The following is a 24,399-nucleotide window of genomic DNA, read 5'->3' on the forward strand; positions in this document are numbered from 1 at the left end:
AACCGTTTCTTGTACAGCAAAAGGTTCAGCTTTTAACAGTGTACCGCAAAAAAAAAAAAAAGTTTTGCAAAGGTACACTAAAAACTACAGAACAAGCTTCTTCTCCTAGCATGCCACCTTGTGCCAGCAACAGGGTATGCCAGCGTGTGAGATTCTCACATGTTTTTACAGGCTCTTGAGACCCCCAAATCCACACTGATCTAATTTGAAGATGTCTCCCAGATGCCTAATACACAGTGCTACAATTCATCTACGCAGCAGCTCTATACTTTTTCCTCTCTACTACAACAAAACATGAATATAAGAATAGCAAATGGTGATCTTTAATTCTACTGTAACACTATCAACAATATATAAACATACCAAACTACTGAATTCTGAAAATCATAAACTAGAATTTGCAAATGGCTCCATTAATTGTGGCATGGGTCATTTCACATTCAACACTAGGCCATATAATATGGCTGAGTTGAGTCTCGAACAAGCTAGTTGCGTGCAGGTCCCAATGAAATAATTACTTATTTCTGCCAAGCATTTTTTTCTGGCCCCATTGACCAGCAGCAAAAAGTGGAAAAAATAAAGTAGTCCTAGCACTGGGGTAGGCAGCCAAGCACCCTGATGGGGATGCAAATCACACCTTCTCCAGTCATCAGATGGATCATTTGGTGTGTGGAGAGAGAGTGATAACCACAATCCTTGCCTGATCTGCATAGATCAGCTGGGGCAGGGGGCTGTGTGCCTCCACATGTCTGCAGGTGTGAAATGCAAGAATGCGTACATAAGCATGTGCGGCCCACTACTCCCAGTCTTCACTGTTTGAGTGGCGGTTGGAGAAGAAAGTTTTTCAGGGGTCTCTAGTGCAGGCACAGGCAAACTCAGCCCTCCAGCTCCCATCATCCCTAGCTAACAGGACCAGTGGTCAGGGATGATGGGAATTGTAGTCCCAAAACATCTGAAGGGCCAAGTTTGCCTATGCCTGCTCTAGTGGCTTGTGCAGGCCAATGAAGTTGTTGATTTCTGTCTACCAGAGACCTGCAACAGTGCAGATGGAGACATGAGGTGCTTTTTGCAAACAAAAATGTTAAATTACCTGTAGCGCTCCAGTTGTTTATCATATAGATCTGAGGTAGCCCCACCTTACCCCATGCTAACAAATTTCCTACAAAATGCTAATGACTATGTGATAAGTGTCTTACCGTAATGATTGCAGATAAAATAGCAAATCCAAACAATAATTTCATGTTTTCCTTTTCTGTTTCCAATTCTATGCTGGGCTCATTGGTGTAATTATAATACAGCCACCACATGATTCCTGAAACAACTAGAACAAATAAAGGAATACAGGCATTATTTATTTCATCTGAAAGACACGAACTACCTAGGTGTACTTGCCTTATCTGCAGCGCCCATGAAACTGAAAAATCAGACAGGCATCAAATGGTGGACTTAAAAATATATAATTATACTCGCAAGCTTGAAATAAAGTGTTGATGTATGGGCCTTTGATTTTAAACTCTTGCTGATTCAAAGTTATGTCCTGGATAGTTAACGGGTATGTACCATGGAAGCACGTCAAAGTGCAAGTAGATAAATAGATACTGCTCTGGCAGGAAGGTAAACGGCATTTCCGTGTGCTGCTCTGGTTTTGCCAGAAGCGGCTTAGTCATGCTGGCCACATGACCCGGAAGCTGTACGCTGGCTCCCTTGGCCAATAAAGTGAGATGAGCGCCACAACCCCAGAGTCGTTCGCGACTGGACTTACCGTATTTTTCGCCCTATAGGACGCACTTTTTCCCCTCCAAAAATGAAGGGGAAATGTGTGTGCGTCCTATGGGGCGAATGCAGGCTTTCGCTGAAGCCTGGAGAGCGAGAGGGGTCAGTGCGCACCGACCCCTCTCACTCTCCAGGCTTCAGGAGAGCCGCAGCGCCAGCCCATCAAGGTCGGGGGACAGCGGGGAGGCGGAACACCGCCATCCCGCTGCCTCATGATGTGGTTTGGAGGCTGACGGCGGGGAGACGCGTGCTTCTCCCTGCCGCCAGCCCCGCAAGCTCCGGGGACAGCGGGGAGGCGCAGCGCGTCTTCCCGCTGTCCCCGGACCTGGTCTGCAGGCGGGCGGCGGGGAGAAGAGCACTTCTCCCCGCTGCCTGCCCCGCAGGCTCCGGGGACAGCTGGGAGGCGCAGCGCGTTCTCCCGCTGTCCCTGGACCTGGTCTGCAGGTGGGTGGCGGGGAGAAGAGCGCTTCTCCCCGCTGCCGGGCCCACAAGCGCCTGGGGGGGGGAATAAAAATTTTCTTCTTTATTTCACCCCAAAAAAACTTGGTGCGTCCTATGGGCCGGTGCGTCCTATGGGGCGAAAAATACGGTAACTGTCAGGGGTCCTTTACCTTTACCACAGACAACCAATTGGGAAACACTGTTCTAGAGGGTCCCTGAAATTTGAGGGCACTTTTGAAGAGGAGGCATTTAAGGAGGGAAATTAAGAGCCCTCCCCATGCATGTGAAACTGCACATGGTAATTTGAATCCTAGCAGATAGATATAGATGCACACAAAAATATGAAAATACTCAAAGGATCAATACTCACATAATAATCCAAAGATAAGTAGTGTAAGAAAAATATGGATCACAAGTACGCTGATGAATCTGAAGGCTAACATGATTATTATAGAGAATGCTGCAAGTGGAGAAAAAAAAGTTACTATAGTTGACTTGTTAATCAAGCTGACTACTAACACAATCCTATGCATTTGTACTCAGAATTAAGCCCCACTGAGTTTAACCAGCCTTAATCCAGTTAAGTATGTACAGGCAGTGACCATTTTGCGCATGTCCAAATTGACGCAAGACCGCCAGCACGCATGCTGTTTTGGGCCCTGGAGTGGGGCAGGAAGGGGAAGTGGAACAGGCTTACACACGGAATGACCCAGAACACAACCCAAGTGCAAACGGGGAGTTGTTTGTACAGGATTGCAGCCTAAATGGTTTACATGGGAATTTTAGATGTGACTAGAGATTTTCACAGCGCTCCTGCCAATATCACTGCCAAACTATCAATAAACCCATATGAATTTAAGCAGCCTTACTGTGTGCATGATTGCAGCCTTTGATTTTAATAATTTTGACAGCTCTTGTAACCCTGCTTTCTATGTTTGTTGATGCCATACAGAATTGGCATTCTGGCTGCTTCAATGCCCCATCCAAATAAGTGCCACATTACTATGTGCAACATTCATTCTTGGTTGATCGTGCTAGAAATCCACAATCAGCCTTCTGTTCTTCATAAGCTGCTCATTCATACTGAGGCAGTCTGCTTAATGCTTTTTAGATATTAAACAAAATACTGTCCTATATAATTCCCACATCTTCTTTATTAATCGCTCACAATAGTACCAGAGGGTTATAAGTATGAAGGATTAATAATGTACATTGAATTTATTGACTGCCAAATTCTGAAAAAGCAATAAAGAGTAAATTCTGAAAGGACTGCTTTAGGAGAGCAACTTTATGTCTTTTCTGTATTGCAATAATCATTTAAAATAAAAACTTAAATGCCTCTTGCAATCCACTGAGTCATATTAATTCCACACAAGACAGAGGGTAGCATCCATGTTGTTCACGCGGATTTCTAGGTGTGAAAGTGCACAACTCCTTCCTCTCCTCTACTTTGCAACCCTTCTACATCCCCAACATCTGCTCCAGAAGGTTGGGGAACAGCTAGATTAGATTTGGTGGACATGCAAGAGCCTAGTGTGTAGGATAGGAAGGGGAAGTCCTAGTGTACAAGTGGAGATCTGTTGCTTAATCAGGCAGACATCACTGGATTCTATAACTAAACCCAATATTAGAGAATATTCTTCCACAGAGGTCTTCAAGAAATTTTACCTCTTATCGCAATTAACTCTTACCTGACCAACAAGTACATGCAATATAGTGCAAAATACTAAATAAGACTCAGTAACTTCAACTACAATTATAATAAATGCAGTTCACTTCTTAAATGAAATGCTGCAATGATATTATATATATATAATAAATCTATTAGCTTACCTAGTGCAAGGAAGCACAATCCTATGACTGTATCTCTTCCTGCCATAATCCCGCCCAGAATCCGATGAAAAATATCCACTTCATTAACCACATTTATCAGTACAGAAGCAAACTGGGAATAGCACTTAGCATTTCGTGGAACACATCGATTAAACAATGGGAAAGACACACTAGAAGGTTAAAACAGACAGACAAGACATTGGGCTTAGCATTTCAAACACAGTGTTAAATTTAGGGAGGAAGGGGAACCATGTACTCATTGAACCTACAATATACCCTGTGGCAATGTATTGCCAAAGAGAAGTCTTTTAACTTCTGGCATTATAGAGGTTTCTGCATGTGTGGATAAGACTACTTGGGGACGTTTAGATCTGGAGTATCTTCTAAATTTCATATTTCTTTATTAAATTGATTAATGAGATATAATTATCTATATGGGGAGAAAATAGGAAAAACCCTTCCTCACAAAAGACTAAGGTGACTGGGGCTAGAGTCCTATGCCGTCTCTGAGTGCACCTCTTTACTTTGAGTGAATTACTGAGTAAAGAAGCAGGCAGAAATTAGAAACAATATTCAAACTGCAGTATCTTCCCCCCAAGATTTGAAACTCAGAAATTAATAAACAAGTAGTTGATTGTTTTGAATGAAAAACTAGCATTTAGGCAAAATATTATTCATGTTATTCCTTACCTTGGCGGAACTGGTAAGGCAGGACAAAGCTCAGCAGTTTTGAAACTATATGTACAACTGGTAACATTCAAATTGTAAACACAGAGACAAGAACCTACAGAGAACAAACCCACATAAAAAGACATTCTGGTTATCATTTAAAGAAACTAGAAAGGATGTGAATGCAACTTAGCTTTATTTAGAAAATTTATAGCCCACCTTCCACTACAACACACAGTATAACAAAGCAAGAACTTTACAATGAAACTAAGATACAATAAAAAAATTAAACAATTAGTAGAAGAAGAAAACAGCAACCACTAAAGCAAAATTTTGTCTTATTAAATATGTCTTTAAAGCCTACTTACAAAGGCCAAAGATCTGAATCTCACAAATTTCAGTAAGCAATTGGTTGTATAATGCAGGGCCACTACCAAAAAAACTTTTTCCACTAACCTAAATGTGTTGGATTGCTAATCACAATCAAATAAATATGGGAGGGGATGCTATGTTGAGCATCTTGGACCCAAACTCTAAATGATTTTAAAGGTGGGCTGTAGTCCTTTGAATTTAGCCTTGAAACAAGCCGTGAACTGATGGATCTCACAGGCAATTAGTGTTATATGCTTCTTGTGGCTAACACCCAAAATCAATCTAGCAGCTGAGTTTTGCATCAGCTGCAGCTTTTGAGCAATCTTCAACAGTAGTCCCAGATAGAGCACACAGCGGCAGTCTGATCAGGAGATTCTTGGGGTAAACACCAGTTAAAATACATATTTGCTATATGTAAGTAACTTCTGGAATGTTTTGTGGGACCTAACAGACAATCTATATCTCATTATTTCATCATTCTAAATGTATTCTGTTAATATAATAGATTTATTTCTAAGAGTTACTTCTACTATCACATTCTAAAACATGTATCTAGTCAACCACACATTTAAAGTTTGCAGGATGGATATACTCAGATCCACAAATGTAATCAGGACATTATGAAGCCATATGTTAGGCACCTTTCCCCCCTCAATTTCTTATTCAAAACTTTAAGATCCATACTAAGGTACTTTGAGAATCATGCTGGAATGTATTCAACACAGAGCTTAGGTGAACATTCCATCAGTGCAATGATTTCTCCTTGCACAATGAAACATTTACCCCACTCCTCCCTCCATGCACCCCTAAATCTATTCTGGGAGTTTCCCCAACCCTCTGGAGCAGAGGAGAGAAGGTAATTCCATTGTGCTACAATACTGTAGCATAATTTGTTCTGAGCTTAAAATCTGTCAAAGTACTGATAGGCACAGACAATGTGTTGTTGTTGTTTAGTCATTTAGTTGTTTCCGACTCTTTGTGATCCCATGGACCAGAGCACGCCAGGCACTCCAGTCTTCCACTGCCTCCCGCAGTTTGGTCAGACTCATGTTTGTAGCTTCGAGAACACTGTCCAACCATCTCGTCCTCTGTCGTCCCTTCTCCTTGTTCCCTCCATCTTTCCCCACATTTTCCAGGGAGTCTTCTCTTCTCATGAGATGGCCAAAGTATTGGAGCCTCAGCTTCATGATCTGTCCTTCCAGTGAGCGAACATTCTCATGTTTACATTGTCCTTACAGACAATGTAAACATGAGAATTTAAATATGGGAAATGCTTTGCAGCCAGGTTTTAAAAATCATTAATGTCCTATATATGATCGCACCATTATCACTACTATCTGTACATGGGATATGAGCCTCAGCAGGGAATGTTGCAGCATTTCTTAGGTAAATTGGAACATTTTAAAATTGGAACTGCTGTAAATTGCTACTAATGCAATATGTTCATCACAAAAATGTGAGTGCTAACATTATTTTAGCTTACTAAGACACTGGGTTTTTTTAAGAACTAAACTAAAATTATTAGAATGAGACCAAAAACACTAGTTGTTTAACTTCATAAAAAAACCCCAAAAACAAAACACAAAAAAGGGGAAAAATTGAATTATCTTCAATCCCTTTGCTGGCAAAAATGCTGCATTATAACAAAACTGTCATACAAAGAATGCCTGGATTCTATCTTATCAGTATTCAGAATTGTCAAAATACTAAAATCAGGCTTCCTGACAATTTGAACCAATGTAGGGGAGTAGAAAAAATGCGGAAGGGAAAATATTGAAAATGGTTTTGTACCCCTTCTTTCTTTGTATTTGCTTTAATATAAACTAATCAGGCATACTGATCTCAATTTAGCCAACTACACTGGATGTTGGTCAATTTCTGGGCAAAATTCAAAGTGCTGGTGCTTATCTTTAAATTCCTAAGTAGCCTGGGACTCAGGTGTTTAAAGAACCACCTACTCCAATCACACAATGACCTCCCTAAAAGATAGTAGCATCTTCAAAGTCTCTCCTTCAAATCCCTCTACCTTTCAAAGTTAGGGGTGCAATGGCTAAAGAGGGGGCCTTTTCAGTTGTGGCACCCTCAAAGTGAAGAGCTTTCCTCATAGAGGTGGTGCATTCTGCCCATCACCTGACAAGAAACTTGATGTACTTTCAGCACGAGGTGAAGTCCTTTGTACTTGCCCAGGCTTTCAAGCATATTATCTCAGTAGTTTTAGCTCAGCGCCTAGGACTTGCCGATCGAAAGGTCGGCGGTTCGAATCCCTGCGGCGGGGTGCGCTCCCGCTGCTCGGTCCCAGCGCCTGCCAACCTAGCAGTTCGAAAGCACCTCCGGGTGCAAGTAGATAAATAGGGACCGCTTACCAGCGGGAAGGTAAACGGCGTTTCCGTGTGCGGCTCTGGCTCGCCAGAGCAGCGATGTCACGCTGGCCACGTGACCCGGAAGTGTCTCCGGACAGCGCTGGCCCCTGGCCTCTTGAGTGAGATGGGCGCACAACCCCAGAGTCTGTCAAGACTGGCCCGTACGGGCAGGGGTACCTTTACCTTTTACTTTAACGCTTCTGCTGCTTTGACTGTTTTTCTGTTTAATGTTTATGTACAGTGGTTAAGAACTTAATTCGTTCTGAAACTGTTCTTAACCTGAGGTACCACTTTAGCTAATGGGACCTCCCGCTGCCACCACACCACCACCATGTGATTTCTGTTCTCATTCTGAAGCAAAGTTCTTAACCCGAGGTACTATTTCTGAGTTAGCGGAGTCTGTAACCTGAAGTGTCTGTAACCCAAGGTACCACTGTATTGTATTTTGTATCTGGTTAACTATTTTTTTGTTAGCAGCCCTGGGAGTATTTTTAAACTGTTTATATAAGTCTGTAAATAAATGTCATTATATAGTTCTTAAGGTACATACAAAACATGGGAGGAATATTATCTAAAAACTGAAGGTTTCCACTGCTGTTGGTGCTATTACTATTACAACAACTGCTATTATTCAACATTTATTCAGTGAAATACTGTCGGGGCTGGGGAATATCATAGGCACAAAGATACAAGTCATATAAATGGGATAAAGTAGTACAAACAAACAGCCAATTGCTGCCCTTTAAAGAGGACAAAGGAGAAATAACCACAGCACAACCAAAGGACATTTGGAGAGGGGTGCATTAGAGATAAAGGGCAGACTATAGTTCAGTGCTGGAGCAAATGCTTTGCATGCAGAAGGTTCCCCATTCAAATTCCTGGTATTTCTAGTTAACAGAATAACGATGCAATTAAAAAAACAACCCTTCAGCCAGGTTCAGGGGCCTTCCTGATAGTTCCACCACCCTCATAAGTGTGATGAGGGGGTGGCCTGGGAGAGAGCATTCTCTGTGGCAGCTCTACACTGTGGAATTTCCTCCCCAAAGAGGTGTGTCCAACATCTTTATTGCATTGTTTTCATCAAATGCTAAAGATTCACCTCTTTCCCTTGGCCTTTGGCAGTTGATATATATATTTTTAAGACCTACCCTATTCTTGTCACTGTAATTTGTTTTTAAATGTTTTTAATGCACCTTTTTTAATTGCTGTGACTAGTCTTGAGACCTTATGGTAAAGGGTAGGTAATAATAATAATAATAATGATGATGATGGTGTGACAAAATACAAAAAAGACCCCCAAAACCTAAGCATGTAGTTCTGCATGCCAAACAGACCTTTGCACATGTTTCTTCTCCAAATTGCTTTTGAAACTGAGAGGAGTTTTGAAAGCAGACAGTGCAATTGCATATAGGGGGTTGTCGTTCCAGGGAAATGAGTAAGAAAATTCCATTTGACAACCTTAAGCCTTTGGTGCGTCTAAAGTAGCTTCTTGGAGCTTGGCCATTGTACTTTTTATGTTATTTTAAATGTGTGTTTGCCTTTTTGAATCTGTAGTGTATTATTGTTTTTAGCATTTATATAGAAGTGGAATGCTCTTTTTTCCAGTGGTATATACATTGGGAAAGGGGAGCAAAAAATAAGTGTGCACTAGTTTAAGTGATTGAACAAATTAACAGTGCAATTCTACACATATCTACTTTAAAATAAACCCCATTCAGTTAAATAGGACTTTCTCCTATGTAAGCATGTATATGATTGCAACTTTAAAACATAACTACACAACTATAATCAAGCTGATGGCAAACATGCATTTCAACCACATGTTTATTTAATATTGTCCCTTTCATATGTATGTCATGTCAAGTCAAGTCAATTTTAATTTTTTAACTGATTAGGTTATTACAAAAGAAAGAAAGACTATAAAGAACTTTACCACATACCGTTATTCTTTGCAAAAAATTGAATTTCTTCCAAGGAAGAAAGCTGCTCCTGCGGACAACTCGATACACACAATGCAGTTGAATTAATTTTGAGATTTTTTATTTCCAAATCACATGAATTCAAAAAGAAAACAAATCTAGGAGAGAACAAGAAAACTTCGCATTAACAAACAACTAAATTTTCACCTTGCCTCTCCAACAACCTGTTTTTCCTATTGTCAGGGGTTCAGAAGGAGAGACACAGGAGGGGGAGCAAATGGAGAGTGAGGAGGAGGAGTACGAGGGGGGCGCAGGCAGTGACAGTGGCCAGAGTTATTCCACAAGCCTCTCTAGCGAATCGGAGGACTCACAGAAGGGAGCGCCGGTGGCCAGAGCAAGGGAGATTCCAAGGGAGAAACCTCAAGAGGGAGGGGCCAGCGGGGAGTCCCTGAACAGCAGCTGGAGATCAGGGCCAGCGTCTCCACCAGAGCGCAGTGGGGAGGGGGAGTCCCAGGAGTCGGGACCAGTGTCCTCACCACCAGAGGGAGGAGAGGAGTCAGGTTTGGCAACACCCACATCAGGAAGCGGGGAAACGGTCAGAAGGAAAGTCACCGGCTGGGCGCGCGCGCCAAGTTCAAATGTACAGGAGTGCGGCACAGCGGGGAGCCCGGGAAGGGAGCCAGGTCCTAAAGCCCGCCGGAGGGAGGGGCAAGACTCAGGAGGCTCCGCGTCAGAGGAGTCCAGGAAGGAGGGAACCCCAGAGGGCAGAAGGACCCAACGCAGGAAAGAGCAGCGCAAGAGGTGGAGCCGGGCTAGAATCTTAAACTGGTGTGGGTGGAGCAGTGAGTCAGAGGGGACTTAGCCGGTCTAGCGTTAAGACGTGGGCCTGCGCGCCCAGAGCTTGGAAATGGAAACTAAACTTCAATAAAGACTTTTGTATATAATATCCACTGGGCGTTGGTCCTCTGTGAGCTGGGACCTAGCGGCAGTCCTGACAGTAAGTCCCCTCTCCTTTTTTCACCAATTTTGCAACCTCGTGGAGTGCGGGAAAGCAGCGAGGGGTGAAGATTGGTGCTTCGCGAGCTCACGAAAAACAGGGAAATGACTACCGAAGAGAGGATAGCGAGTTTGCAAAACGCAGTGACGCAGTTGACTGCAGAAATTGCGGCTTCCAGAAAGAAAGAACAGGAAGCAGCTGCTGCCTGCCAGGATCTGCGAACCAGGTTAGAAGTGCTAAGTACACAGAGGCTACCGGCCACCAGACCAGAAGGGATTGGGCTGGGAAACAGAGGAGGGAGCCTGGTATCTCACTTCAATGGGGACCTGCAGGAGTATCCTAACTTCAGAGCAGATGTAATTTATGCATTGCAGCTGCTTGACAAAGACTTTAAAAATGAGGAAGAGAGAGTGGGATTTATTATTTCGCATTTACGGGGGGAGGCAAAATCGTGGCTGCGCAATCTATGGAGAGACAAGGATCCAGCCCTCCAAAATGCGGCTGCCTTCATTAAAGTGATGGATGCGTGTTTTTTATCTGAGATTGATGTGGATATCGCTAGGAGGGAGATTCACGGACTAAGACAAGGTAAAGCCACTGTGAGGCAATATCATTCACGTTTTTTCGGATTGGTGAATGTACTAGCCTGGGAGAAAGAATCGCCTGCCGTCAGAGACCTGTTCTGGGAGGGGTTGAGCGGAGCTGTGAAAGACGAGATCGCAAGGGGGGGAAGACCCCAAACCACCAAGGACGTGGTGGAACGGGCACTCTCCATTGGGGTTCGGTTGGAAGGACGCCCTTGGGGCAAGGAGGAAGGGCATTTGGGACGCACGCCAGCGAGAGGACTGCCTCCCTTCCCCAAGGAGGCGGCGCGCGCTCGATCCATGCCTCCGCTGGGAGGGGGAGAGGAGCCGATGGAGATAGGTGGTGCTAAGGCTCACTCCACAGTCGGAGCCCTAACTCCGGGAGCAGTCAAGATGAAGCCTCCTAGAGGAACCAGGAAGTGCTACATCTGCGACAATGCTCAGCATATGGCAAAAGAGTGTCCCCAGCGGTTTCACAAGCATACTGCAGCCGCAGCGACAGTAACAGACGCAATTCAGCAGAGGGAGTCGCAGCAGGAAAACTCCACTGTCTGGCTGGAGATGGCGTCTCTGGGGACCAGCCAGACAAGTCAGTGAAGCAATCCCCAGGGATCTTACAGCCCACCGACCCCCTCCCACCCAAACCAGTAGTGCAGCTCACCGCATCCCTTCAGCTCCCCAATGGGCTACTTGTGGAAATTCCCATCACCATCGACTCGGGGAGCAATGCAGATTTTATAGACATGCAGTTCATACAGCAACATGGCATAGCCCTTCTGCCAGCGGCGGTACCTCTGAAAGTCGTCACAGTGGACGGCAGGGAGCTACTGGGAGGGCAAGTGCTACAGCAGACGCCGCCAATGGTGATGCGCATTGGAAACCACCGTGACGTCATCAGCTTCAACGTCACCCGCCTGTCAGACACGCCCATAGTGTTGGGAATGAGTTGGCTGGATAGGCACAGCCCGGCATTAGCTTGGTAACTGACCTTCGGCTCCTCTTACTGCGCAGAACACTGCATCCTGGCGGACTTGGAAGATGAGGGGCACGAGGATGGACCACAGCTGAACTTGGGCATGTTGCAAGCGGTGCCTAACAAATACAAGGAGTTTTTGGAGGTCTTCTGCGAGAAAGAGGCGGATAAGCTGCCTCCCCACAGACCCTACGACTGCAAGATCGACCTCCTGCCCGGGGCGACGCTCCCGACGGGGAAACTGTACTCCATGTCTGAGGATGAATTGCAAGAGCTCAGGGAGTTCATAGATCACAACCTGAAGCGGGGATTCATCCGGGAGTCCAAGGCGGCAGGAGGCAGTCCCGTGTTCTTTGTAAAGAAGAGGGATACGCCCCAGAAGAGGCTGGTCGTTGATTTCCGCTTCTTGAACCTCAAGACCAAGCCCTCAGCCTTCCCTATGCCCAAGATCGATGACCTGCTGGCGACGGTGAGGAAGGGTCGCATCTTTACCAAGTTGGATCTGCGCGGAGCGTACAATCTCATTCGCGTACGGGAAGGCGACGAGTGGAAAACAACCATGTTTACGCCGCTGGGCACTTATGAATACAGAGTTATGCCTTTTGGATTAAAAAATGGTTCCCACTGCTTTCAAGCCTTCATGCATCATGTCTTGGCGGGTCTCCTCTACAAGAAGTGCGTCTGCTTCCTGGATGACATCCTAATCTTCTCGGAATCGCCGGAGGCTCACGAGAGAGATGTTAGGGAAGTTCTGCAGAGGCTGCGGGAGCACAGGCTGTACGCCAAGCTGGAGAAGTGCCAGTTCGACAAGACGGAGGTGGATTTCTTGGGCTACAAACTGTCCGACAAGGGACTGGCTATGGACGGTGCCAAGGTACGTGCAGTACTGGACTGGAAGAGCCCACGCAATAGGAAGGAAGTACAGAGGTTTGTCGGTTTTGCCAACTTTTATCGCAAGTTCATCAAGGGTTTCGCCATGCAGACAGCGGCCATCACCGACACCCTCAGTTCCAAGAAGAAGAGGTTCATCTGGACGGAGCAGGCAGAGCAGTCCTTTCAGAAGCTCAAGCAGCTCTTCGCTTCCGAGGAGAACCTACTGCACGTAAATCCCAGCAGGCCCATGAGAGTGGAGACGGACGCCTCAGACAGGGCCGTGGGAGCCGTTCTGTTGCAGCAAGACCACCAGGGGGACTGGAGGCCGTGCGCTTTCTACTCCAGAAAACTCAGCAAAGCGGAGCAGAACTACACCATTTGGGACAGGGAGTTGCTGGCCATACATGCAGCCTTCAAGGCGTGGCGGCACTTCCTCGTCGGAGCCAAGCACACGGTGCAGGTCCGCACAGACCATAAGAACTTGGAGTACTGGCGCACGGCGAGGTTCCTGAACCAGCGACACATCCGCTGGGCGGAGTTCTTTGCAGATTTCGACTTCAGAATTGAGTACATCCCAGGAAACAGCAACGTCTTGGCGGACGCGCTGTCCAGAAAACCGCAGTATCTGGAGGCAGAGGCACCGGCGGCGGCCAAGCACATTTTCACACCACAGGCGTGGGCATGCGCGTCAGCCACGGTGGACCTGGACGCGGTGCGCCGCGCGCTGCAAACGGACTCGTTCGCCCGAGCCAAGATGGAGGAGGTGTGCAGTGGCAAGGCGAGGGGCGACGAATTCCAAGTGCGCGACGGTCTGCTCCTACGCAAGGGAGTCCTCTACGTACCAGGAGACAGCCTCCGCGCGAAGGTCCTGCAACAGCTGCACGACGCGCCCAGCGCGGGGCACTTCGGCAAGGAGAAGACGGTGGACTTAGTAGCCAGAGACTTTTGGTGGCCTAAGATGCGGGGGGATGTCGCGGACTATGTCAATAGGTGCGACACCTGCCAAAGGGCTAAGCCTGTGCACCAGCCGCCGGCGGGCCTGTTGGAACCGCTACAGACACCGTTCGTACCGTGGGAGAGGGTGGCCCTGGACTTTGTCACAGATCTACCCAGCTCAAGGGGCAAGACGGCAGTGCTCGTGGTAGTGGACCTGTTCACCAAGATGGCCCACTTCATTCCGTGCGCGAAGGTGGCCACGGCCGAGCAGACCGCTAAGATGTTCATAGACCACGTGTTCAAGGTGCACGGCCTACCACGGTCTATTTTGTCCGACCGGGGGCGCCAGTTCATCTCCAACTTCTGGCAAAAGCTGATGGGATTCCTGAACGTCAAGGTCAGCCTGGCGTCGGCGAGACACCCGCAAACTAACGGGCAGGCGGAAAGGGTCAACGCCATCATGCAGCAGTACCTGAGATGCTACGCGAACCAGCAGCCATCGACCTGGGTGGACTATCTACCGTTGGCCGAGTTTGCCTACAACAACACGAAGCACGGGTCCACGGGGGTGACACCATTTTTCGCCAACTACGGGAGGCATCCCAGAACCTTCCCGGGTCTGGACACAGTGCGGGAGGGGGAGCCACAGGGAGCAGAGGACGTGGCAGCGGAGTTGCAGGAGATCCACGAGCAGCTCAGGAGGCAGTTAGAGTTGGCAAAACAGGCTTACAAAGTGCAGGCAGATCGACACAGGAGGGTTGGGGAGGACATTCAGGTGGGAGACTGGGTCTGGTTGGCAGCACAAGCAGTTCCAGCCAGATCGTTAGCCAAGAAGAAACTAGGGCACAAGCAGCTAGGGCCTTACCAAGTAGAGGCGCAGATCAACCCAGTGGCCTTCCGGTTGACACTCCCGGAGGGTTCCAGAATGCACCCGGTCTTTCATAGATCAGTGCTCACGCCCTACAGAGAGCCCCACAGGTTTCAAGCACCGGGGAAGGCGCCAGACCCGCTCAGGGAAGCGCCCAAAAAAGGGGAGTCGCCGAAAGGGGAGCCACTTAATGAAGCCACTGAGATTTTAGACTCAAGGTGGGGGGAGGACGGGATTGAATATCTTCTCGCCACAGAGGACACCCCGGCCAGCGCCAACAGGTGGGTGCCGGATTACGCAGTGGAAGAGCAGTTGCTCAAGGAAGAATTCCACACACTTTTCCCGCACAAGCCTATGCCGGCGGGCTTTTTCGAGGATTGTTTGTTCACACCCACACTCTCGGCCAGCACTTTCCGGGGTTTCTCGTCAGCTGAGGACTCGGCTCCGGGAGGCAGCTCCCCGGAGGGATCGCTTTCAGGTTTTGGCACGGGGGGATCTTATTGGTGGGAGGACCAACCCGAAGTGGGCTGGCGCAGAGACATGCCGAAGGGGCCCTGGGAGGTGGACCCCCATCAAGCAACAGGGGGAGGAGGGCTCTTGGGTGATTTGGGGTCGAGCTCAGATTTCGAGCACACCGCGCAGGAGATGGAAGCGGAGGAGGTCGTCGTCGACGAGCCCATGGGGGACTTCCCGGACTTATCTCGATGGTTGCAAGCCTCAGGGGACGAGCTGTATCCTGGACTCACCCCTACAACAATGGAGCACCCGGAACCCGCACCGGAAGAGGGGGAGGGGGGAAGGGGGGGCTTCGAGGGGGGGATGGATGTCAGGGGTTCAGAAGGAGAGACACAGGAGGGGGAGCAAATGGAGAGTGAGGAGGAGGAGTACGAGGGGGGCGCAGGCAGTGACAGTGGCCTCTCTAGCGAGGCCTTATTCCACAAGCCTCTCTAGCGAATCGGAGGACTCACAGAAGGGAGCGCCGGTGGCCAGAGCAAGGGAGATTCCAAGGGAGAAACCTCAAGAGGGAGGGGCCAGCGGGGAGTCCCTGAACAGCAGCTGGAGATCAGGGCCAGCGTCTCCACCAGAGCGCAGTGGGGAGGGGGAGTCCCAGGAGTCGGGACCAGTGTCCTCACCACCAGAGGGAGGAGAGGAGTCAGGTTTGGCAACACCCACATCAGGAAGCGGGGAAACGGTCAGAAGGAAAGTCACCGGCTGGGCGCGCGCGCCAAGTTCAAATGTACAGGAGCGCGGCACAGCGGGGAGCCCGGGAAGGGAGCCAGGTCCTAAAGCCCGCCGGAGGGAGGGGCAAGACTCAGGAGGCTCCGCGTCAGAGGAGTCCAGGAAGGAGGGAACCCCAGAGGGCAGAAGGACCCAACGCAGGAAAGAGCAGCGCAAGAGGTGGAGCCGGGCTAGAATCTTAAACTGGTGTGGGTGGAGCAGTGAGTCAGAGGGGACTTAGCCGGTCTAGCGTTAAGACATGGGCCTGCGCGCCCAGAGCTTGGAAATGGAAACTAAACTTCAATAAAGACTTTTGTATATAATATCCACTGGGCGTTGGTCCTCTGTGAGCTGGGACCTAGCGGCAGTCCTGACACCTATACAAAACAATTTTTAAATTTACAAGCACATAAAAGTCATGTTTTTTTGTGAACTATTTGAGGGGGTTTTAAAACAATCAAACAGCATATAAATTTTACGAAATATAAATAAATATTTTTTCCCTGAACACAATACAGTTTTATTGCAGTAAAAATATAAGGTCAAGTCTACTGCTGATCCAGTAGGGAGTAATATTTACACCCTAGAACAGCCTTTTAACACCCAAGGAACATGTTCTCTCTCATCTGAGAGCGATGGGTATGGCCAGAGGCAACTGTGGGCACAGCCACACAAAAGCCACAAACATCCCTCCATCCAGGCAAGCAATAGGTGTTATCATAGTTCAATGACATATTTCAACAAGACAAAAGCACTCTGGTAACTTTGGAGCAGTGTGGATGAGAGTTGTGTCCTGCTGAGGGTGGATGTGGCTTGAATAAGGGCATGTCTTACTTAGAGAGGCCAAAGGCCAAGACACAAGTACCAGGAAGGCCACGTTCAGTCTCTAGGCTTCAGGTTCCCAATATTTGTCCTAGGGGATTTCAGTGATTTGGGAGCGAGGAATCCTTTTTTTAAAATATAATTTGAGATTTTAAAATTATTGAGGTTCTACATTTCTGAGGTTTCATTTTTATTTTAAATGTCATATACCAGTATTGCATCTTTTATTGTTGTAAGCCACTCTGAGACCTACATGGCGAAAAGCAGGATGTAAATAATTAATAAATTTGTAAACAGCTAAAATATATAGGACATCTCAACCTTATTGAAGTCAATATATTGGCATTTACAATTATTACTTTAGGCATCGTTTATGTACTGTATTCCTGACTGATTACATTTTACTATTATCATTATTATTACTACTATTTATTCAGTTTTTATACTGCCCTTAATCCAAGGTATAAGATCCCAACATAAAAATACGAAACAAGAACACAAAATACATAACAAAAAACAAGAATGAAAACAAACACATTTAAAAGGAAATAGAATGTTAATCAGCCAGAGGCCTGATTTTATTTGCTATAGCTTTTGATAACGCTGCAGCCTTTTGAAATAAGAACATGCTCACTTTTTATCCGTCATATCTTGTCCCGACAATGGTGCACCAACCACAGGAGTGTTCTTCCGACCACATATGTTTCCATAGCTGTCGTATCCAAACACAAGTCTTTCTGCAGCTCCAGCTGTTATAGCGTAGCCAGTTATAAACATCTATGAGAATACATATGAAATCTGTCACACTGTTATGGAATCCAAAGCAGGCCTCTTTTCTCCATAAGTTGCTGTTATCTGCCAAGAACTCCTTCTTTCCACAACAGCAAGGAGGTTAGCTCACACAGAACTCAGCCTGAGCTTTGCATAAATAATAACAGTGGTTCCCTGGGACACATCTTAGCACTTATTCCCATGAGCTCAACACTTAATATCTATGCATATGTGTAAAAACTGAAAAGCCCAGGATACTACCTGATTGGTTTCCCATTGTCTGTCAACAACCCTCTCCCTGCCTCCTCACAACAGAAAAACAAGTTGTTTGGATAGGTCTTTTTCTTTCATAGAATCAGAATCATAGAATTGTAGTTGGAAGGGGCCCTAAGGATCATCTAGTCCAACACCCTGCAATGCCGGAATATGCAGCTAACCCATCTTTGTTGTGCCTTTGCTTGCATATTCAAGTTACTGAGGGAGAGGGAGGGTAAGTTCCATTGTGTAGCCAAAAGTTGTGTTAGCAGAACTGTTTCATTGGATACCACCCATTTCGTCAGGAATACTATGGTACTTACCAAACCTGACCAAAAGAGAAAGAATATCATCAACCAAATGGGGTCTGTGCATTTCCTATACATCAACGGTCTCCACTTTCTTGGTTCAGGTAACCCATCTTCAGAAACCTGGAATTTTAAATATATATAATGATGCAATAATATAATGGATATACAGTATGACTGTGTCTTGCATGGGGGTCATGTTCCGGGGATGGCACATATATGCAAAAATGTATATATCTGACCCACCCCTTTGGAAAATGGCCCCTGTGTGAGTGTTCTTACCTTTTTGGAGCCATATGCCAAGCTGGCATTGCCCAAGTAAGGCAGAGAGCTTTTAAGTGAGATCTTGTGAGAGCATTCCATGCTGGAAAAGCCCTGCACAAAAAGAGCTTTTAAGCTCTCCACCTTCCGCGCATTTAGTGAAACCACACAATGCATATTTAGATGTGATTATGCTGCATTAAAAATTAGAGAACATAAGAAGAGCCTGCTGGATCAGTCCAAAGGCCCAACTAGTCCAGCATCCTGTTCTCACAGTGGCCAGCCAAATGCCCATGGGAAACCGGCAATCTGGATTCAAACACAAGAGTACTCTCCCATCCTGTAGTTTCTAGCAACTGGAATTCCACCAACTGCGGAGGCAGAGCACAGAGAAGTTTATGTAGCCAACATGTCTTCTTGTGTGGTAATCTCTGCCACTGACTTTAATTTAGTCTCTGCATAATGTGCCAATCACCACTCTATTAAAAGCATGCATTGTCTCTAAGTAATGAAATACTTGGGAAAATTCTGATAGGTGTAGTAGTTAGCTGGTATAAATACCCAGAGACAAAAGATGTGTCTATAAGGGCCATTCACTTCACAAATCCATTTCTCACAATTCATCCAGTGCCTGCCTTCAATCCATGGAAGTATCCTACCTCTCTGAAGATGTGGGGAAATATTACAGGTCACAAGGCCTGACAGGAGTAATGGCAGCACAAATTTTCTCTTTTAGTTTTCTCACTCTTGTATACTGTATAAAGGTAAAGGTAAAGGGACCCCTGACCATTAGGTGCAGTCGTGGCCAACTCTGGGGTTGAAGCGCTCATCTCACTTTATTAGCCAAGGGAGCCGGCGTACAGCTTCCGGTCATGTGTTTACTGTATAGACATACCTAAATGAGAAACTGAACTTGTGTTGGCACAACATCTATTTCCACACTCTGGTTCTGAGCTCCTGTTCACTGGGCAATACTCAACAATGTAAACTACTGTATGGATATTATGTTTCTCTGAAACTTTATCTCACAGTACAGTTTAATGAACTTTATTTTTCCATTCTAGGCAAATACAAACACATTTACATTCACTTTAGTATGAAAACCCATGACTGCACAGAGGTGTGTAGTATTTCTCAGATGGGTGTGTTTACACTATGATCTGATTACATGTCATGAAAACTTCGCTACCTGCATCAACATCATTTGCAGGCGGCATCTATCTTCCCCCATGTTTCCCGAATATATGATGCCGAACAAAAAAACAAAACAAAACACTCCAAAGATAGCTTGCACTGGGACAGATAAAACTAGGGCTGATTTTGCTGGCACAGTATAAAAAAAATACAGCCAGCAGCTACGTGACATTTATTTATTTTGATTTACTTCCTTTCATTAGAGAATGCTTTCAGGGCAGATTTGCCATTTTTTTGCACTGCCAGATTCCAGACAGGAACACTACTGTATTGTGGAACCGTTCTTGAGGGAGAACCGTCACAGAAGTTTGCCCAGATCAGAAATGCTCTGAACCTTTACCCCCTCGCGCTTTATTTCCTGTGGCGGCCCCTTAATATGTGCCGTTTGTGGTGACAAAAAGATAAGCGTGGAAGGAGGCCTCTTCACTCCGGGAGAGATAAAAGCAATGCACCTGTCGGCCTAGGAGGCGGCAGAGCCCATGAGAAACGCGCCGCCATGGGAGTCATGAGGAAGAAAAGTGAATTTCAAGTGGAAAGTTTTGGCGGGGTATCTCGACCGCCTCGTCGGGGGCCTTTCGGAGCAGGCGGAGGTCGCCTGTGGAAACAGCCAAGAGGAGGAGCAGCGGCAGCCGAAACCGCCTTTTTCTCCCCTCAGGAGACTTCCCGCCACTGAGGTTGTTCAGCACCGCCGCCGCCTTCCCGCCCCCCGACTCCCCTCAGGCTGAGCGCCCTGCCGGCTGCGAGTGGTGGCCCCCTTACCACGTATTCCCCGCTGTAGCACGCCATGCTGCTCTCCTTCCCGCCTCCGCCTTTTCCCCTCTAGGGCAGCAGCCGCGCTGGGCGGCTCCTCCGTCCTGCTCTGCCAGCCCCGGGAAGCCAGGCTCGCGAAGGCAGGGCCGCGACGAAGCAGGGCGCGGATTGCTCGCTCTTAGCGACGACGAGTCAGCCACCCACCTTCTTACCTTCCCCGCCGTCGCCTCACCACCCGCCCTCCCGCAGCCCGGCGCCCTGAGGGCAAGCGCCGCCTTGTTTTAACTCCCCGACCCTCTTTTTCTTTTTTTTATTTGGCCGTGCCCAAGGCAGCTGGCGCTCCTTCGCCGTCCCCTAACCCTGCAGCCAACTCTCTTGAGGAGCTCCAGGTGGACTTAAAAGGCAACGTGAAACCGCCCGCGCGGGCGCACGGATGACCACCCAAGTTTCTAGGATTATAAAATCAAGGCGCTAAAAGAGGGAAAGGGCAAATGATGCACTGCTGTGAAGAGCCAGGGAGCATAAGACTTCACTTTAGAATACATTTTGGAGTCCGTTTCTTCATGGGAACACGAAACGAAGCTGCCACCTTGCATCTTCAGAAAATGTTTTCTTTTTACAAGAACCGCCAGGGCGCAGCCTCCGACTCTCCGTAGCACTTTTTTATTTTCCCATTTGCCCACACGCTTCATAGTGCTTTGCTCAGATTCACACACCCCTTTTGGCTCCCGTCCCCAACAACTCTCAGAAGGCTCCGTTGCCTTCTAATTGTTACAGCATCAACTTGGCAAGCAGTTGCACAGGTTGGTAACCGTCCTTCCCGTAGGGTTGCCGCCTTTGAACTTGGTCATTTATGGATGCTCAAAGCACTCACGGGCAGAGTGTGTTGAGAGTGTCTTGTAGCTGTAATAATAATAATAATAATAATTATTATTATTATTATTATTATTATTCCTCAGGTGGGCACAGACCCTTCATGCAATCAATTTATGGGTTTGGACCAGGATAAACAATGCACAAGAATGCTAAATAAACTTTAATTGTGCAACCTGAACCTGGCAGTATGTGATTGAATCCCAGCCAATAGGGACATTCTGAAAGAATCTGAGGAACAATGTCCAAAACAGCATGCTGGGTAGCAGTTGCATTGAACAGAACACTACTAGCTGCTTTGTAATATATGCAATGTGTGCAAATTGTTACTTAACTACACGGAGAATTGTAGTGTAGTGCTATAAACAGAACAAGATAAGCAGGACAAATAAAATGCCAGTGAACAAAGGCGCGCGGGGGGGGGGGGGGGAGACAGGGGATGGTTTCTACTTCCACAAGTTCACCAGGAACCTTTAGTGGAATATGTCAGCTGCTGCTGTCACTGAAGGTAATGATGATGGCACTGGGGACCCTTTTCCTGCTGGCAGAACCTGGTGAACTCGCATTTCTAGACCAAGGTGATGAATAAGGAAATGGAGGCTCTAGCCACCTGTGACTGTACAAGCTGCTTCTTCCAGAAGCTAAAAAGGAGAGGTGCAACAGAATGGTAGCCAAATATTGTAGTTGCTTTAATGTGTGCAGTATTTTATTCAGTTTGGCCTCCCTACACTGCCAAGTGATTGGATTCTATTCCATCTTAAGTATCTACAAGTTGTAAATATCTTGCAGTCTGGGCTAGATTAGAATAAAAATATTTACATACCGTAGATCTGCCTCCTATAAATTACCTCAATTAGCCAAACAATAAGAATTATTTTTTCCCCCTGATTTCTCTCCACATTTGTACTAATATACCAAAATTAGTCACTGCCACTGAGCTAGCATGAGCCACCATTTCCAGATGTGGCACAGCATCACAACATAATGCAGTTCCACAGTATGCAGAAGGGAGCAGAGCGGAGGCAGTGCTCAAAAGTCCAGCTAGTATTTCACTTAAGGAGCAGCACAAACTTGTACATCTCGTTGATAGCAGTAACTTTCCATAACCAGATTGCAAATAACAGGCACCATAGCAAAACAGATTTAATACATTTGCCTCACACGAGTTGCTTCTGCAGCTATACTAGCACAAACCATTCTACAGATTTTAACACCCAGGTGATAATCTGTAAAATTTAAGATGAAATTTAAAGTTTGAAAATACAAAAGATTTGTAAGATAAAATATGTAAGGCACTTGGCCACAAACTGCTTTATTTGGTATGAATTACATTTTAGCAGCTGGGCACATCATGTAACATAAGATGCTAATCTCCTATTCAATTTAAGCAGAAACCAAACCTTTGTAAATTAATACACTTTGCAAAGAAGTATTTAGGGGAGCATTAAAATTAACCTTAGATTTAATGACTGAGGGTACATCCAGAAAAACATGCCTGAATTCTGTTGAAATGCCCACAGTTAAGCATTCAAGTCCCATTCACATTCATTTCAACCTTCTCTAGTTTGTACCTAGAGAATATTTTCTGTGGCTGCAGATTTTGAGTTAATAATAAACCAAGTGAAATGAAGATGCAAACAAATCTTTCAAGCCAGGACATGGTTATATTATGATTTAACTCTCCTAAAAGATTGAAGGTTTCTAGATTATTTACTTTCCTGTATTCAAAATCACAAAGTTGTGATTCATGATAGTATGTCAAGGACTTTTATTTGTAGCTCCCAATTAAGCAAAATATTGCCTGATACTGTATTTTAAACAAAATATTTTAATATTTTAGCATGTTTTAGTAACACACATATAATACCTTCTTCCACCTGGTGGTGGTGCTCTAAGATGTTAAAGATAGAGTAGTTTCATTATCTGGACAAATAAAAATACAAGCTTTTTTATGTTGATGCTTTATGTTGATGCTTAATACAGTGCCGAAGCTCCAGCACAAAAATGGACATCCTTAATCTCATTGATTTTGATTTTTCTTGGATTGTGGCCATTTCCTTGAAACTGGATGCAATCCTATACACACTTACCTAAAGTTAAAATTTAATGTTAGGTGGCAGGAGAATCATTCAATGTGTTTCACATTAGGATATGTTTTATGCTGTAATTTAGTACTTTTGTGCTATAATAAAATTAGCTTCAAAGGTAGCACTTGATTCAGACTGTAAATAAAATGCCAGGGGAAAGAGAAATTTAATAACAACAACAACATGCCCAATGTATGAAACACTGATTTAGTCCAACAAGAGACAACTTGTTCTGTGAGACCTGATAAGCTCCAGGAAAATACCTCTGAAGACTCTTTTATTCCAAACAATGCTTGTGTTAATTTTGTTTGTTTGTGGCTCTAAAAATGTATATATCACACCATCATCCAAAACTGGATTTCAAGGCAATAACCATAAGGACTGAAATTCCATAATGCAACATTAGAATAACATACATCAATAGAACAGAAATACAACAAAATTGAAAGGAATAAACTATCCAACCAGCTAAAAATACATGATGTTAATATTAATGTAGTTTAGAGTTTAATTTATTGGAACAGGGTTAGACATGTCAGACATATATGGAGGCTGTGACAAATGGTAACTTCAGATCCTGTACTTGCTTTGTTTTTCCTTACAATTATTTATAATTGTATTGGTTGTATTTCATTTATGATTTTGCGTTCAGCCTGGAGTTGATGACAAGAAGAAGAAGATGATGATGATGAGAAGAAGAAGAAGAAGAAGAAGAAGAAGAAGAAGAAGAAGAAGAAGAGGAACAACAACAACAACAACAACAACAACCTATTGTCAACAACAACAACAACAACCTATTGTCTGTGGAGCTTGGAAGACTTGTGTTTTGCAGCACCTTCACATTTATGACCATGCATACTCTTCATCAAGTTATATGTAGATTCCTCACATTATTGAGGGGAAAGTTGACAGAAACTGAAGGGGAAGTCCCAGAAGTTGGAAAAGTGAATATCCACTGACAGATTTTATGATTAAAAAAGAATGAACAACTCTGCAGGAGCTGCCTGTACAAACACGGAATGTCAGTGTTAAAAGATTTGTCCATTGTCTCAAGCTGTATGTCTAGGTGTGGCTAATACTAACTCAAAAGGTTTATGTAGAAGATTTGTGTTTGAACAAGTAAGCAATCATACCTGTTAACATCAGTTATCAGGTGGCTTATTGAAAGATGCAGGAGATAAAGTAGGCGGCTACTTAAAAAAAATAAATCACTTTATTAGCATGTCTGTTCTTCAAAAAGACCTTACAGCAGCATATCTGGA

General features: G+C 45.6%; 1 protein-coding gene across 9 annotated transcripts in view; it reads right to left on the minus strand.

Moving 5' to 3' along the window:
- The window catches only part of SLC44A3 (solute carrier family 44 member 3), a 103,220-nt gene that overhangs the window by 21,858 nt on the left and 56,963 nt on the right, over positions 1-24,399 (minus strand). For 7 of the 9 annotated variants that reach the window (XM_083743379.1, XM_083743384.1, XM_083743381.1 and 4 more), the window contains 7 exons: positions 17,988-18,095; positions 17,273-17,415; positions 9,389-9,525; positions 4,738-4,831; positions 4,048-4,217; positions 2,585-2,674; positions 1,197-1,321 (listed from right to left, as the gene is read on the minus strand). In XM_083743379.1, the coding sequence (XP_083599505.1) occupies positions 1,197-1,321; positions 2,585-2,674; positions 4,048-4,217; positions 4,738-4,831; positions 9,389-9,525; positions 17,273-17,415; positions 17,988-18,095 (867 nt within the window). Of the gene's footprint in view, positions 1-1,196; positions 1,322-2,584; positions 2,675-4,047; positions 4,218-4,737; positions 4,832-9,388; positions 9,526-17,272; positions 17,416-17,987; positions 18,096-19,879; positions 20,644-24,399 lie in introns of those variants that run through there. The other 2 variants (XM_083743377.1, XM_083743382.1) reach the window with 2 other exon arrangements.

The sequence above is a fragment of the Podarcis gaigeae genome, assembly GCF_964106915.1.
Source record: "Podarcis gaigeae genome assembly, chromosome: 6".
Taxonomy (NCBI): domain Eukaryota; kingdom Metazoa; phylum Chordata; class Lepidosauria; order Squamata; family Lacertidae; genus Podarcis; species Podarcis gaigeae.